This window comes from Neoarius graeffei, chromosome 25 (genome assembly GCF_027579695.1).
Source record: "Neoarius graeffei isolate fNeoGra1 chromosome 25, fNeoGra1.pri, whole genome shotgun sequence".
Taxonomy (NCBI): domain Eukaryota; kingdom Metazoa; phylum Chordata; class Actinopteri; order Siluriformes; family Ariidae; genus Neoarius; species Neoarius graeffei.
In genome coordinates, this window is record NC_083593.1 from 47,591,198 (window position 1) to 47,609,007 (window position 17,810).

General features: G+C 41.3%; 1 protein-coding gene across 9 annotated transcripts in view; it reads right to left on the reverse strand.

Annotated features, from left to right (window-relative positions):
* The window catches only part of r3hcc1 (R3H domain and coiled-coil containing 1), a 108,476-nt gene that overhangs the window by 76,808 nt on the left and 13,858 nt on the right, over positions 1–17,810 (reverse strand). For 5 of the 9 annotated variants that reach the window (XR_009651553.1, XM_060908791.1, XM_060908790.1 and 2 more), the window contains exons 5-8: positions 17,318–17,490; positions 17,168–17,238; positions 15,080–15,175; positions 11,957–12,060 (exon numbers count right to left, since the gene is read on the reverse strand). Coding sequence is in view for 8 of the 9 variants with exons in the window: in XM_060908791.1 (XP_060764774.1) it covers positions 11,963–12,060; positions 15,080–15,175; positions 17,168–17,238; positions 17,318–17,490 (438 nt within the window). In the remaining variant the exon portion in view is untranslated. The other 4 variants (XM_060908794.1, XM_060908792.1, XM_060908788.1 and 1 more) reach the window with 4 other exon arrangements.

Sequence of the window (17,810 nt, forward strand, 5' to 3'; positions counted from 1 at the left end):
GGCAAATGAAACTGAACAGGCTTAATGTTGAGCAATACAAGATTTATTCCTCAAAATTTGAATGAGAAATTCCAAGGTATGTGGATTCCATGAACGATTTCACAAATTTTTATGCCACGTCCAAATCTGCATTGCGGTTGGTGCATTTTTTTTTAGAGAATTCTCTCATGAATGCACGCTGCACAGTCTTGTTCGAGTGTACTCTAACACACAAAACGCCTCTTCTCTTTTCCAATGAATGGCATTTCTATACCTAAAAAGATAAAAACAAAAAACATTAAAGATAAAATTTTGACCTGTTTCCACACATGCTGCTAAAATTTGAGGTCAACTGAACGAGAATTGGCAAAGTTATTAGATTGTGAAATCATTTTTTGAAACACCTTGTATTTTTCAGCACAAAAAGATAAACTTCATATATTCGCACTACCGTGTAATGTTCTTTATATTATATGGACACATCCACACACACACACACAAAAAATGAAAGTTAATCAAAAGAATTTTAATTTTGAACCAGTTCACCATTTTGGCAATGCGCGTCTAGTCAGTGGGAAAACATTAAGAGTGATGTCATTGGAGTGAAGATATTGGAAAATATGTCACTCAGATCTATGATGCATTTCGTATGAAAAATACAAAGTTTTTCAACACAAGAAGATAAACTTCACATCTTCAAGCCAACATGTGATTTTCTTTTTATAATCTAGACACATTCACAAACAAAAAGGAGCCAAATTTATCAAAATAATTCATCGATTTATGTAGATGTAGTTTGTATGAAAAATGAGAGTGGCGTAATTCCCAGTAAAACACTCACAATGTGAGTCTCACATCCAGCTAACTAATTAATATATGAAACTTGTAATTTTATTTTTTAAAAAGTTTTTGGGTTTTTTCTTCTTTTTTTTTTACTATCGTCTTCCCATCCTTATTGCTTCTTTTCTCCTTCCTCAGCCGGAAGTGTCCCCAGGAAAGTGTTGGGCGTTTAAGGGTAATAAGGGTTTTGCCACCATCGCTCTGGCACATCCTGTCCACATCACTCACGTGACTCTGGAACATCTGCCCAGACAGCTCTCAACTGATGAACACATCAATAATGCTCCCAAAGAGTTCAGCATTTATGTAAGTCTGCACTACACACACACACGTTTTGGAGTGATCGATGGATAAATAGACAGATGAATCGATAAAACCTTGAATGAACTGTGTATTCTCTCTGCAGGGGATGCGCCATGAGTCTGAAGAGGGAAAGCTGTTAGGGATGTTTTTCTACAACTATGAAGGCAATCCCATTCAGACTTTTAAAGTGATGGTGAGAATAACTTTTTCTTTAAAGCACCATATTGCTTCCTCCTTACTGGCTGGTTGCGTGTAGTCTGCTTTTTAAAAACGATTCTCACTCTGTCTATTTCACAGGACTCTGGAATGGAGCAGATGCGATTGGTGCAGCTGAAAGTGAACAGTAACTGGGGTCATCCTCACCACACCTGTATATATCGTTTGCGGGTGCACAGTCAGCCCGAGTACAAAAAGTACACCCATGCATAACACTACAAAATTAACACCACACACAAAAAAGCCAGACAGCAAACCAAATCAGACGACACAACAAAAAAAATTACATTTTTAAGGCATGTTTGCTTTAAACATCAGATGCCTGGGCCTGTTTTCTCGACTGCACTACAAATGGGATTTCCACCTTTTCTCTTTGGCGGGAGGAAACATCTCATCCGCTGTGAGAAAAAAAATCTGCTATCGGCTTGCGAAATTTTGTTTGTGTTTAGTTTAGATTGGTTTATTTTTTTTAAAAATTGTGTCTGGTGATACCGTGAGAGGTCCTAAGGGGAAGAAGTGGCCACCATGTTGGATTTTGTCCAGTCTTCACCAAATTTAGATGATCTTCAAACCAAGCCTCACAAAAGTTATTTATTGGCTTTTTGATTTGCAAAAGTATTCGTACAGCCAATCAAATTTGGCACAGATGATCTTCAGACAAAGCTTCATAAAAGTTATCAGAGCAAATTTTTTTTTTTCAAAACCGTTCGTCCGTTACAGCATAACCCCACCAAACAGGAGATCTGGATGTTCTGAACCATTATAGACCGATCTCTAATCTCAGCTTCCTATCAAAAGTTCTGGAACGCGCTGTTACACCTCAGTTATAGACCCTTTTCAGTCACGTGACCTTCGTAAACGCGACCACCATTTTGGACATGTAGTGGACTTCGGCTCGAATCAGTTTGAATACGAGGAAGGCGACAAACGAAAAACATAAAAGAAAGAGGAGCGAGATGCAGAAAACACCTTCACTATCCAGCGACGTAGGGCATTTACAGGGCGAGCAGAGGGAGAGGTATTTGCAAAAATTGAGGTTAGCAGGCTTAGAGAACGATGTTTACCTGCTTCCACCAGGATTGTTCACTGACGTACACTCCGGCTTGCTCCCCCTCAAATTAAGCAGCGCGCTCCGGCTTCCGGAGCGCGCTGCTTAATTTGAGGGGGAGCAAGCCGGAGCGCGCTCCGGAACCTCGGCCGGAGCACTCCGGGAGCAAGCCGGAGCGCGCTGCTTAATTTGAGGGGGAGCAAGCCGGAGCACGCTCCGGAACCTCGGACGTTGGCTCCGGCAGCTATTTACACTGGATCCAGTGTAAATAGCTGCCAGATCATAATGACAGTAAACTAGTAAATACAGTAAAGGAAAAACTTGAGACTGAAAGGTTTTAACAGTCATCCAAATGACTGAACGTAAACATTGCTACAGTAACATATGTTGTTGACATTAGCTAGTCAACAATAGCTACTACAGAAGAACAAAGAGGTTACAATGGGTTATTTTAACCTATTTGGTTACACACTCGCCGCCACAGAATGTTAACAGCAATGTAATGCCTTTTCTGGCTAATTTTATTCGTCTTACCTCCAACAAAGTGGTCACTACACAAGCGTTGGTATGCCGAGGGCTGCCAATCTTTCCTGTTAATGGTCGCTATCCATCTTCTCCGTCGGGATCCGATAAAATGATAAACCTTGCCTTGTTTGTTGATGGTTACTACATCCAGGTGCACAACAATATAGTGGCATGATGGAAGTCTTGCTGAAAGTAAAAACTTTCTTTGCTGCCGTTCCTCAATGTTGGCTGTGGTAAACTACTGGTAGTACATGTCCAAAATGGAGGCCGTGTTTGTCGTGACGTCACGTGAAAAGGGTCCATATCACCACCTTGCAATTTGTATCCAAAGATGCAATCAGCCTATCGTCAACACCACAGCACTGAGACTGCACTGCTTCGTGTCCATGATGATCTGCTCAGAGCTGTAAAGGGTTTTGAGGCTTTGCTTGCTGCGAAGACTTGAAAGATTTGGCTTCTCTGGCCTCTTACTGGCTTGGATCCAACCTTACTTTGAGAATCGACACCAGTTTGTCAGTATTATGAACTCGACCTCATCTACGTACAAACTTGATTGTGGTGTCCCCCAAGGCTCCGTCCTTGGTCCTATCTTCTTTTGCCTTCATGTTGTTCTGCTTGAAGACATACTGGCTGCTCACGGATTATCTGCCATGACATACGTGGATGATACACCGTTGTATATCATCACTGAGAAGGGTGGCCACGATAATGCCGTTTATGTGCTACAGAACTGTTTGAATGATATAAAGACCTGGTACCTAAACTAGTTCTAAACGATGACAAAACCGAACTGCTACTGATCCATTCTAAGTTCTTGCCGTCTGTTTTTGCCATGTCGGACGTACGATTCGGAGGCTCAGAAATCTCACTAATGCCTGAAGCTCCTAATCTTGGTGTATTGTTTGACCACAACTTGTCCTACATGCAACAGATCAGCAATTGCTGCAAGTCCTCCTTCATGGCTCTTAGTCAAATTAGCAAGATTCAAAAGTACCTGGACCAGCCAACTGCTGAGAGGATGCTCCATGTCTTCGTTACATCAAGGCTGGATTACTGTAACAGCCTGCTTTATGGTCTGCCAGAGTACAAGCTCAAGAAACTCCATTGTATCCTAAACTCAGCTGCCAGAGTTGTAGCACAACCTCAACATGGTGAAGACATCACCAATGTTTTGAAGAGGCTACACTGATTGCCAGTTAATGCCCGCATCAAGTATAAGTTACTTATGCTGGTTTACAAATCATTACATGGACTCACTCTGATATGCTTAGAGGAACTGTTGCGTGTATATTCCGACGCTCGCATTCTGAGGTCGAATGGAAAGAAGCTCCTGGCTGCTCCAAGGACCAACACCAAAAGTTACGGTGATGGAGCATTTTCATCAGCTGGACCAAGACTGTGGAATAAGCTCCTGTTGTCCTTTCATAAAGCTGACTCATATGAAACCTTCAAGACTGGTCTCAAGACATTACTTTTGAACAATATTATTAATTATGAGAACTTTCTTACAATTTGAGCACCAGAGATGGACAAAGTACCCAAATTCATTACTTAAGTCAAAGTACAGATCCCACTGGTCAAATGTTACTCCGATACAAGTGAAAGTTGTACAGTCAAATTTTTACTTATATTAAAAGTACAATTTCTGTCAGTGCATTGTTGTATTATTGCCACAAAACTTAATGCATCTGAAGCAACCGACTGGATTTACAAAATTAACACATGCTGTGCCATCATGGTGGTTTAACATTAAGCTAGCTAGTCAGTAGAGCTCCACCTGACATGCTAGCAAACTCTTTTCAAACTCAAAATCATATTGGGTAGCTAACGCTACTAGAAAAGAAAGATTTCTACATTCTGTTTATTTGGCAAGATTATGCGAAAACATATTTCTGAAAGGACTTCAGATAAGTTAACGTTATTCATGTTAGTGTAACTCCGTTTTTACATGCTAATTAATAGTGTCCAAATTAACCAGCTACAGTGGTGCTTGAAAGTTTGTGAACCCTTTAAAATTTTCTATATTTCTGCATAAATATGACCTAAAACATCATCAGATTTTCACACAAGTCCTAAAAGTAAATAAAGAGAACCCAGTTAAACAAACAAGACAAAAATATTATACTTGGTCATTTATTTATTGAGGAAAATGATTCAATATTACATATCTGTGAGTGGCAAAAGTATGTGAACCTCTAGGATTAGCAGTTAATTTGAAGGTGAAATTAGAGTCAGGTGTTTTCAATCAATGGGATGACAATCAGGTGTGAGTGGGCACCGTTTTATTTAAAGAACGGGGATCTATCAAAGTCTGATCTTCACAACACATGTTTGTGGAAGTGTATCATGGCACGAACAAAGGAGATTTCTGAGGACCTCAGAAAAAGCGTTGTTGATGCTCATCAGGCTGGAAAAGGTTATAAAACCATCTCTAAAGAGTTTCGACTCCACCAGTCCACAGTCAGACAGATTGTGTACAAATGGGGGAAATTCAAGACCATTGTTACCCTCCCCAGGAGTTACTGACCAACAAATATCACTCTAAGGGCAAGGCGTGTAATAGTCAGTGAGGTCACAAAGGACCCCAGGGTAACTTCTAAGCAACTGAAGGCCTCTCTCACATTGGCTAATGTTAATGTTCATGAGTCCACCATCAGGAGAACACTGAACAACAATGGTGTGCATGGCAGGGTTGCAAGGAAAAAACCACTGCTCTCCAAAAAAAGAGCATTGCTGCTCATCTGCAGTTTGCTAAAGATCACGTGGACAAGCCAGAAGGCTATTGGAAAGATGTTTTGTGGACGGATGAGACCAAAATAGAACTTTTTGGTTTAAATGAGAAGCGTTATGTTTGGAGAAAGGAAAACACTGCATTCCAGCATAAGAACCTTATCCCATCTGTGAAACACGGTGGTGGTAGTATCATGGTTTGGGCCTGTTTTGCCGCATCTGGGCCAGGACGGCTTACCATCATCGATGGAATAATGAATTCTGAATTATACCAGTGAATTCTAAAGGAAAATGTCAGGACATCTGTCCATGAACTGAACCTCAAGAGAAGGTGGGTCATGTAGCAAGACAACGACCCTAAGCACACAAGTCGTTCTACCAAAGAACGGTTAAAGAAGAATAATGTTTTGGAATGGCCAAGTCAAAGTCCTAACCTTAATCCAATCGAAATGTTGTGGAAGGACCTGAAGCGAGCAGTTCATGTGAGGAAACCCACCAACATCCCAGAGTTGAAGCTGTTCTGTACGGAGGAATGGGCTAAAGTTCCTCCAAGCTGGTGTGCAGGACTGATCAACAGTTACCGGAAACGATTAGTTGCAGTTATTGCTGCACAAGGGGGTCACACCAGATACTGAAAGCAAAGGTTCACATACTTTTGCCACTCATGGATATGTAATATTGGATCATTTTCCTCAATAAATAAATGACCAAGTATAATATTTTTGTCTCATTTGTTTAACTGGGTTCTCTTTATCTACTTTTAGGACTTGTGTGAAAATCTGATGATGTTTTAGGCCATATTTATGCAGAAATATAGAAAATTCTAAGGGGATCACAAACTTTCAAGCACCACTGTATGTGTTAGCGTTAGCCGTGGACAAAGCAATGGCAACTTGGTGGGTAAATCCATAGAAAGTTATTTGACTAACCAGACTGCACAGCTATTGTAGCGTTATCGCTAGCTCTAAAAGCACAGACAACTTCATTGCAAGCTTTCTCTTGGAATAAAACGTTTACAGACCTCAATATGATTCCGCAGGTTGGACGGCGAGTTTTTATAGGCCATGATGTGGTTCGTTTTTGGCAAACGAAGCAAACGAATCTTTAATCCTTTCAGAAAACTGAAACATGGGTTCATGGTTCATGAGTGCATGCATTCTACAGAAGAACCGCCTCCTTCCATTCTGCCATCAACTGATCGTGTTAAATAACGCTGCTGAGAAATCACTGAACTTGATTTTAAACAGTCTATGGATGTGACGTGACCCTACTGATTACTGATAGACTGTCTCAGTGTCACCTGCGAAAAAAACAATGTTTTAGAAAAGAAAAGAAAAAAAACCATCCACTTTCTAAGCTGTTTCATAGTAACGAGGACCTTGATAGAAATGTAGTGGAGTGAAAAGTACGATATTTGTCTTTCAAATGTAGTGAAGTTAAAGTCATAAGTTTCCAGAAAAAATAATCCTCAAGTAAAGTACAGATACTCAAAAAGTGTACTTAAGTACAGTACTCAAGTAAATCTACTTCGTTACTGTCCACCTCTGTTGAATACTAATCTTCATTTTGATTAATTTGTTTTCATAATTTTTTAATACATGTAAACACTAATATACATATGTTTTTATTGTTATTTGTTTGTTCATAGCATTACTTTGTTAAAGCATTGAGTCTGTGAAATGCTTTGAAATAAATAATTATTACATTGATGGTGTTTAGCAGATGCTTTTACCCAGAGCAGCCTGGGGAGCAGTTGGGGGTTAGGTGCCTTGCTCAAGGGCACTTCAGCCATTCCTGCTGGTCCAGGGAATCAAACCAGTGACCTTTTGGTCCCAAAGCTGCTTCTCAAACCATCAGGCCATGGTTTTCCCTATTATTATTATTATTATTATTATTATTATTAGAGCTCATATCTTGGCCAATCTTTGATTGACAAACATGAAACTTTCTTCTGATGACATGGCTTGAAGTTTCCATGGCAACTAAGGTCTGCTTGGCCCCCTCATTGCAGCTATATTTAATAGTAAATTTGTATATTTAAACTTTATGTATTTCTATAAAGCTGCTTTTAAGTGTACATTGTTAAAAACACTATACAAATAATATCGAATTGAATTGAACATCTGACTAGTAGACGACTTCTGAAAGGCAAATGACCTGATGGTCATAAAACTAAACTCTAATCAGCGTGAACAGTTTGTGTGTGTAAATTACAATGGGTTCTGAGAGAGGGGCTATAATTTTAGCTACTTTGACTATGAAAACACAAACTGAACAAAAACTCCACCAGTAAATAGTGCTCAAGGAGTGAGATGGAAAATTATATACAAATAAAATAAATGACTATCAGACGTGTGAAGCGTTACGTCTTTTGCCTAGAAGCTCTGAATTTTAATATCGGACTATACGAGAACGGGGCACACGAGTTCAAGTAGGCCTCATGGAGAAAAAGCTAGAATACCTGTACTCTAACAGAACCTAATGCCAGCAAAAGTATATGCCCCCACCCACACTATAACAGCAGAACGATTTTCCTTTAATTTTTCTTCAAGCAAGTTTAATACAGGGCGGCACGGTGGTGTAGTGGTTAGCGCTGTCGCCTCACAGCAAGAAGGTCCGGGTTCGAGCCCTGTGGCCGTTGAGGGCCTTTCTGTGCGGAGTTCGCATGTTGTCCGCGTGGGTTTCCTCCGGGTGCTCCGGTTTCCCCCACAGTCCAAAGACATGCAGGTTAGGTTAACTGGTGACTCTAAATTGACCGTAGGTGTGAATGTGAGTGTGAATGGTTGTCTGTGTCTATGTGTCAGCCCTGTGATGACCTGGCGACTTGTCCAGGGTGTACCCCGCCTTTCGCCCGTAGTCAGCTGGGATAGGCTCCAGCTTGCCTGCGACCCTGTAGAACAGGATAAAGCGGCTAGAGATGATGAGATGAGATGAGATGAGATGAAGTTTAATACAGAGGGCTGTAAGCCATTTCTCCTGTTCCTGAAGCTTGTATCACACAGTAGGTGACCACATAACTCAGACTGTTTCATTTGCTTATTCGTACATCTTTTAGAAGAACACGACCCTCTCACGAGAACGCTTAAAAAAATATTTATTGACATAAATAACAAGGTTTTAACAGGAGCACATGTAAACACATCACACCATCTGGAAATATAAGAACAGGACACTTTCACAGATTTAAAATGCAAAATAATGCTGAAGAAGCAATACATGTTGTAAACAGATTTAAACTGTGCCTGTTCATTTCATCTGAGCAGAGTTCATCACTTCATAATAAAAGAGCCAGATGAAGAGATGAGATATCATCACGCTGTTCTGATAAAGTGGGACGTGCAAAGTTTGACTAAAGCTGAAGTGATGACACAATGGATGATTAACAGGAATGAAATAAGTGCTTATAAAACTGTGGTTGTCCTGCTTGAGGTGGTTTAAAACATGCGGCATCATCGGGTCGACAAAGCTGTGACAGAACCGTGAGATTATTATATATGTGCATTAATAATAATAATAATAATAATAATAATAAGTAAATTATGTACTGAACAATGAGTACACTAAATAAAAGCAGGAGTAAAAAAGGCTCAGTATGTCACAGTGTTGAACTGTTTGTTCATTCATTACCTCGCCCGGGACAGTCCACCAGGGGGCGAGGTATTGTTTTCGGTGGGGTTTCTTTGCTTGTTTGTTTGTTTGTTTTGTTAACGATATTACAGGAAAACAGCTGGATCAATCTTCATGACACTTTCAGGATAGATGGACATTGGTCTCAAATAGAACCTCTAACATTTTGAGGGTCATCCGGTCAAGGTCACCAAAAAGGTCAAAATCGTTTTTGTTGTGTCTACTGCTTCATGTAGAGGCGCTAGCCGTTACATCATCGTGCTGTAAGAATGTAAGAGTGTAACGATCACACACTGCGCATGCGCATACACGTGTTCTGATTAAAATGGCTGATGAGTGTATACAATTCGGTTCATCATTCGAAATAAATGGACTAAAGAAATCGCTTTCAGACATGTTTATGCTTATTACAGAGGGAAAGTGCGTTCCACTGAGCTCTAGCGCCGGGCCATTTCCGGGAAATAAGAGCTTGAGTCATGGTGACAGCGTGTGTATGTCAGCCTCGGTTCGGAGGTTTCAGTTTCGAAAACGGTAAGAGGTAAGAGTAGAATAATATACAGACACTTGTGATTTTTAAATTGTTCATTTTTGTGGCTACTGCCTCATAGAGTAAATATACAGTGGCGTGCACAGATAGACACGAGGTGGTGCTCAAGCACCTGCCCCTCTGCCCTCTGTCCAAAAAAGTGCCCTTTTGAAATTTTTTTTTTACAGTTTACTGAGGCCAATGTCGACATGATCTTTTAGAAAAGCCGCGGCATTAAAAGCGTGTGTGTGAAAATAATGTCCCGATGTGTGCCCCCTCCGCACACACACCGGACCTCTGTCTCTCTCGCTCTGTCACGTGAACAAGCGTGCAGTGCATTCAATGTGAGGTTGCAGCAGCATAGCGTCCTGGAAGCCACGGCCTTGTCGTAGCGCAGACAACACATCGGGCAGTGAGTCAGCTCTTCCCCTGCCCCACCAGCCAGGTAACACAGGAATCGAGTGAAAATGTATTGTTTGCCCTCTAAGCCCAAGCTGTAATTATTTTGTCGTGAAGTAGCCCGTCGCATACAGAAACAACTGCACGTGGCAGCCTTTGCCAGCTTATTTGCTCCCTTTCCATATGGAGAAACAAACTGAACAACATTTTAAATGTAGCCTAAACCATTGAGGCAACCCCACTCTCCATCAGTTCCGACCTGTTTTTATAACATGATTAAGAATATCACGTTATGCTAGTATGCACGCCGTTATGCAAATAAAGGAGAGCTCCGTTGAGCCCATTGAGTGTGTATATTATGAACACAAGAGGAGGGTTAAATCTCAGACTTTTATAATAATGTGTTCCACATGCACAAAAAAGTGCCCTTTTTTCCCCCCAGAGCACTTGCCCCCCAAAATGTCTGTGCACGCCACTGTAAATATACGTATATGCTATATTTACTGTATGGACATGGGATCAGAAAACTATTTTATTTATAAGCAGTAGCCACATGGACCCATAGGGTACCTTTTTTTTTTTTCGCAATATCTTCCTTCATATTCATCCTAAGTGCTACCGGGCGAGGTTTGTTTTGCCTGGCAACACTTGTTTATGTATTTATTTATTTTTTAAAGAAGTGCAGATAGCCAATCAGACCGCAACCTTTCAGATCCTGAAGCTTGTGGCCAGAAAAGCGTGCAAAAGACTGTGGTCATGTCTCTGAAGGCCAATTTATGCTGACAACGCAGTCCTCGCAGACGGTGTAGCCCCCCACCTTCGCAGACGCTCTGCGCGCACCTCCCAAAAATTGTGACCACCGCAGAAGCCTCGCAGACAGCGTCGCAGACAAGAGGGCTCCGATTGGTCCACTCTACATCCGCTGTACACGCACTTCCGCTTCCCTACTTTCCCGGTTTGTTTTGTTTTCACGACCGCCATTTTTAAAAACACGAGCGAAGATGGAGCAGCATGAACAGCGGTTGATCGAGGAAGTGAGGAAGTACGTACATCTATACGACTCCAGTTCTAGTCATTATAAGTAACCGGAGGATAAACACTCCACTAACCACACCCACCAACTACTCCTAGCGATTTCGCGACTTCGCGCCCCCTTGCGTTGTGGCGGTGAATAACATCGCGCACGCCTATTACTCCCCGCTCAACGATAAATTACAACTGTCTGCGAAAAACTGTCTGCGAAAGCCTTGTCGCAAGAGCATGCAGAGGCCTTCAGGCTGCGCTAATAATCACTGTATAACGACCTGTTGCTAAAAAATAGATTTTGAAAAACCCAAACGCCCCCTTCAGCCCTCATCTCTTGTGGAAACTGTACTGTACTGTTTAAAGCAGTACGGGATGCGAAAATGTTTGAAATGACCAAAACATTTCAGGAGAATGGCACATAAAAACACGTCTCAATAAAATGAACAAACTTCAGAAACCACAATAGTGTGCTTTCAGGAAAGTGGACTTTTATAAAATAAAACAGAAATTTTATTTCATGGAAATGTCAAATAACTCGCTGTAGTGAAGACAGCTGACGATTCGAAAAACAAACGGAAACTTTCTTGCTTTCCCTTCCGAATGGCCTCTGTGTGTGTGTCTCTTCTAATACACACAAAAACACACAGACTCCTGCTAGACCATACCCCCACACACATACGCAGATCCTCCCACACACCCCAGAGATAAATGACTTCCAGTGACTTATAATGACTTACTGGTGTTCAGTAGCGTTTAGCTCTCAGGCCCAGAGCACTGGTCACCATCCTGCGTGCTACAGCTGTATCGGTGCGCGGCCGCTCCTTCACTGGCTGCAAGAACTCTGCGCATTACAACATCACACACACACATAAATGTTTAATACACAACCAGGGAACACTACTGATGATCTGAGCAGTCCTCAGAACCACAACACACTTTTGGGAAATGACAAAAAACAGTCTAGCAATGTAGCATCATGACACTTTACACCTTATATGCCCCACTGCCCTGATTATAACATTTGTAACCACTGTATAAAATGATATACAGTACTGTATAAAAGTCTTAGGCACATGTAAAGAAATGCTGTCGACCAAAAACAGCTTAAAAATAATGAAATGAAATGTTTCGACATTAAAAAAATACTATAAAACAGTAATCAGTAAGCCATAATAAATGAAACAAAGCCGATATATAGTGTGAGACGACCCTTTGCGGGCGGCACGGTGGTGTCATGGTTAGCACTGTTGCCTCACAGCAAGAAGGTCCGGGTTCGAGCCCCGTGGCCGACGAGGGCCTTTCTGTGTGGAGTTTGCATGTTCTCCCCGTGTCCGCGTGGGTTTCCTCCGGGTGCTCCGGTTTCCCCCACAGTCCAAAGACATGCAGGTTAGGTTAACTGGTGACTCTAAATTGACCGTAGGTGTGAATGTGAGTGTGAATGGTTGTCTGTGTCTATGTGTCAGCCCTGTGATGACCTGGCGACTTGTCCAGGGTGTACCCCGCCTTTCGCCCGTAGTCAGCTGGGATAGGCTCCAGCTTGCCTGCGACCCTGTAGAAGGATAAAGCGGCTAGAGATAATGAGATGAGATGATTACGTATATGCTTTTCTCCTATTACACACCTGGTTTTGTGGAAAAACGGCGTTGCCCTTTAATTTTGTGTTGGAAAACGAACGTCTGGAACTCTAAAATGTTTTTGTACTGACTTGATAATATAGAAATCATAAAATAGAGATCTGTAACAAAGTGTCTCATCTCATCTCATTATCTCTAGCCGCTTTATCCTGTTCTACAGGGTCGCAGGCAAGCTGGAGCCTATCCCAGCTGACTACGGGTGAAAGGCGGGGTACACCCTGGACAAGTCGCCAGGTCATCACAGGGCTGACACATAGACACAGACAACCATTCACACTCACATTCACACCTACGGTCAATTTAGAGTCACCAGTTAACCTAACCTGCATGTCTTTGGACTGTGGGGGAAACCGGAGCACCCGGAGGAAACCCACGCGGACACGGGGAGAACATGCAAACTCCGCACAGAAAGACCCTCGCCGGCCACGGGGCTCGAACCCAGGACCTTCTTGCTGTGAGGCAACAGCGCTAACCACTACACCACCGTGCCGCCCTAACAAAGTGTCTGTATGGAAAAAAAAAAAAATAGGGTGCCTAAGACTTTTGCACAGGACTGTATATGAGAACCGCAGCACGGTATGTCTGATCACTAACATCCAATTATCCACTCGCTGCTACTGTATAGTAGTCGTCAGTATTTGCATCGTACGGAAGCCGCGAGAGGCCCTTCATATAATCTTTTTTTATTCACCTTGTTATCCCGAGATAACAACATAATTAATTCAGGATGTCGAGAAAACAACACAACTAATTCGAGATCTCGAGAAAACAAAACAATTATTCCGTGATCTCGAGAAAACAGCTGAGATTTCTAGCAGAGCTGCTCCCCCCTGTGGGTCAGACAACGAAGATTTAGAAATTGGCGGGCCAGTCTTCTGCGGAGGTGCCGCGGACTAATTTTGAAATTATCCCTTATTAAAAGACTTAATGCAATCTCTCCCTGTGTCAACCCCTGATCAAAATATTGCCTTATTAGGTGATCGATTATTCCAGACATTCTAATGACCAAAGTTGCGTCTATACAGAATGAGAAATAGCCCCAACGTCAGCATATCACAAGTCTCTTGGCGTTCCTGAATGAACCATTTCTCAGCTGTTTACTCGAGATCTCGAAATAACGGTTTTGTTTTCTCGAGATCTCGAAATAACGGTTTTGTTTTCTCGAGATCTCGAAATAGCGGTTTTGTTTTCTCGAGATCTCGAAATAGCGGTTTTGTTTTCTCGAGATCTCGAAATAGCGGTTTTGTTTTCTCGAGATCTCGAAATAGCGGTTTTGTTTTCTCGAGATCTCGAAATAGCGGTTTTGTTTTCTCGAGATCTCGAAATAGCGGTTTTGTTTTCTCGAGATCTCGAAATAGCGGTTTTGTTTTCTCGAGATCTCGAAATAGCGGTTTTGTTTTCTCGAGATCTCGAAATAAGGGTTTTGTTTTCTCGAGATCTCGAAATAGCGGTTTTGTTTTCTCGAGATCTCGAAATAGCGGTTTTGTTTTCTCGAGATCTCGAAATAGCGGTTTTGTTTTCTCGAGATCTCGAAATAGCGGTTTTGTTTTCTCGAGATCTCGAAATAAGGGTTTTGTTTTCTCGAGATCTCGAAATAGCGGTTTTGTTTTCTCGAGATCTCGAAATAAGGGTTTTGTTTTCTCGAGATCTCGAAATAGCGGTTTTGTTTTCTCGAGATCTCAAAATAGCGGTTTTGTTTTCTCGAGATCTCGAAATAGCGGTTTTGTTTTCTCGAGATCTCGAAATAACGGTTTTGTTTTCTCGAGATCTCGAAATAACGGTTTTGTTTTCTCGAGATCTCGAAATAACGGTTTTGTTTTCTCGAGATCCCGAATTACTTGTGTTGTTTTCTCGAGATCCTGAATTAATTATGTCGTTATCTCGGGATAACAAGGTGAATAAAAAAAAGGATTATATGAAGGGCCTCTCTCGTCTTCCGTAGCATCGCCATATTCTAAGTAATTTATTTACCAGGAGCAAAACCTGATGAAATACTACATTACCATTTACTACTGCTAATACCCGTTAAAATATCTGGTAGCTAAATATCTCGAGGTGTTGTGCTGTTATCCTGTAATAATTAGCAGGTCAGACTACGACAGGACAGGTTGAAACTGCTAAGCTGATACTGTGACACAAAACGAGCTCATTCTTGTGCTGAGAATTGTAAAAATGTCCTCAGTTTGTTTCTTTTGTCATGAGTTTGTGAGGAACTACACGGTTTACCTGCACGTCTTGCTACTTTGCTTTTGGACTTTTTGCTGGCCTTAGACAGCATCCTCGTCTTCAGCAGCGGGTGTCTGATGGACAGAGCCTGCAGAGCTACACACACAATGAACACTAATAACCAACAGCACAGCTTGCTCAAGTTGCAGCAAAGTGTTTGTAAATATTATGATTATAAATATATACTGTATATATTTCGTGTAAATACGGAGGTGATTATAGGAAATCGTGCTTGCTGATTGGTCGAAAAATTTGGGCTATTTCTTGATAATCACCTTGGGTGACTCGGCAAAATGGCAGCCGATCGCTTCATCACCGTACGTAAGGAAGAATTACAAATGATGAAAGAAAACGCTGTTCCTAAAAGCACTAAAGATGCTACGAAGTTTGGTCTAAAACTATTCAAAGGTAAGGTGGAACTGTGATTTTTTTTTTATCAATTTCAAAACAGTATTTTGTGTGACTCGGCATAGATAAGTGACAAGTCTGCGCCGCGCCTTTATTACATTTGCATGCTGATTTAGAAAGACTGAATAAATTATTTTTTAAAAATAAATCACCTGTGTATTTACACTAAAACAATTATCCGCCTCAGATTCAGTGAATATCGGTGATTATTTTTTCGCGGTCCGGTTTCCATCAAATCCTGCGCTCTGATTGGCTGGCGAGCGGGTCCGTATCGTACCCCAGTTACGGACCCCGGTTACGGACCTCTGGCGACTCGCTCGTTCACAACAACAAACATAGTAGAATTTTTTTGTCAACATTTTTTTTTTTTAAATAAGATTTATTTATAAGATTATCAAAAATCTTATAAATTTTTGCCAGCATTTCTCAGGAGAACAGCATTAATTTTACAGCATGGATAGCGATAACGACAGTGTTCACAGCGAAAGCGAGTTTTACTACCCTGAGGAAGAAGAAATAAAAGAAAACATTTCAGGAGAAAGCTAAAAACCTCTAACTTGCTAACGCCAAGCAAAAACATGGCTGAAACCTGAATGACTCAATTTTGTATAAATAGGGGACTACATAGGCGGCAAAATGTAGTTTTTTTCCTGCCATGGAAGTGCACTTGTATACCGAGGAGGAAGCAATTTGCATTACAGCCGTGAATAAGGATTCAAAATGGCGGCTCGGCTCGGTTTTCCCTTTTGGGCGCTCTCGTTTTCTGTTAGAATTTGGTAAAGAAAAAAATAAATATACTATTTGCCAGCTTAAGGTCGGTCCGTATGGTGAAATACTGTGACCTCGGCCTTGAATACTGACCTCGGCCCAGAGGGCCTCGCTCAGTACTTTCAAGACCTCGGTCACGGTATTTCACGATACGGACCTCCCAGCTGGTAAATAACATATACTTATTATACATACAGGACACTTTTTCGATGGAATAAAAACATGTGTTCGATTCCCTTCTAGCAGGTTTCATTCATTTGGTTTGATAGCATGCAATATTGTTAGTATATCGCTTATCCTACGTGTATTACGTCACTCTGCCCAATGGAGAACGAGTGTTGAATATGGTTTATGATATCGCAGGGTTGTCAAGACAACATGATGTCACACGTTGGAACTGATGCGAATAGCCATTGAGAAAGTTTTCTGCTGTGCATGCACAGAAGCATTTCTTTGTTCGCCAGGAAAGAGAAAGACGTGTTGAACACCCAAAAGGCTACCAAAACTTCATTTGATATTCTTCACGCATACTTACTGTACAAGAGAAAAACATACCAATGGACATCGAACAGCTGGAAAAGAGACACATCGGAGATGTAAAACTTCTGTGCTAGCGAGTGACTGTGGCAATTTGTAAACAAACATGGCCGACAGGTTTGCTCCGTTAAATATGGAAGATTTCGAGAGAATTTTGAAACAGAAAGACACCTGAAAGGAACGTGTATGAATAATAATAATAATGGCTTTTTTCATGGTATGTCAGATATATTCCTGAATGCAATATATCTGATATACCACTCAACGCCAGTGAATATTTAAATAATGACCTCCACTTCGTCTCGGTTATTATTCGCCAATATTCAGTTCACCTTTGGTGAATAATTGTTAAATACATGGGTATGTAACTGATACCTGCTGATGCACTGGAAAAGATGCCGAGAGCGTGAGTGTTATCCACCCATTTGATCTTCATCCCTCCTTCACTGGAAAACACAAACACAGCCTGATCAGTGGATGTTTAAGATCAAACTATCAGTTTAAGGAGGGTGGGTTCGTTGTTACCTGTAGTCTGAGAAAGCATCCAGCAGGTCATTGGTTTTGAACATCGATGGGAAGTCGTAGATTTCGATGACGTGGGCAAACTCGCTGTGGTCGAGCCACACGTTCTCGAAGCTGGAGAAATCGTTACACGTGTTTTCTATGACTGATGCTTCTTCCTTCAAATGAGCTGTGATCTTAATAAAGACAAAAACACACATACAGAACACTGAAAAAAAATTCTATAAATGAAAAACAAGCTATTTTTATCCTCTCGGTCTTGCTCTGAGAAGATTTTTGGACATGTCTGTTGTATGAGTAAAAATCTCTGCTGTGGTAAAGATAAAAGCAAAGCTATTAGTCACGGTATATTGTGGAATGATAAATCATGATACAAAGTGACGACGATTTGAATCGATGAAATAAAAAAATGAATTGGGATTATTATCAGGCTGTGTAATCTGTTTTTTCAAGCTGTAATTGTGTTGTTTAGAAAGCAGAGGTTACAGTAATGTAC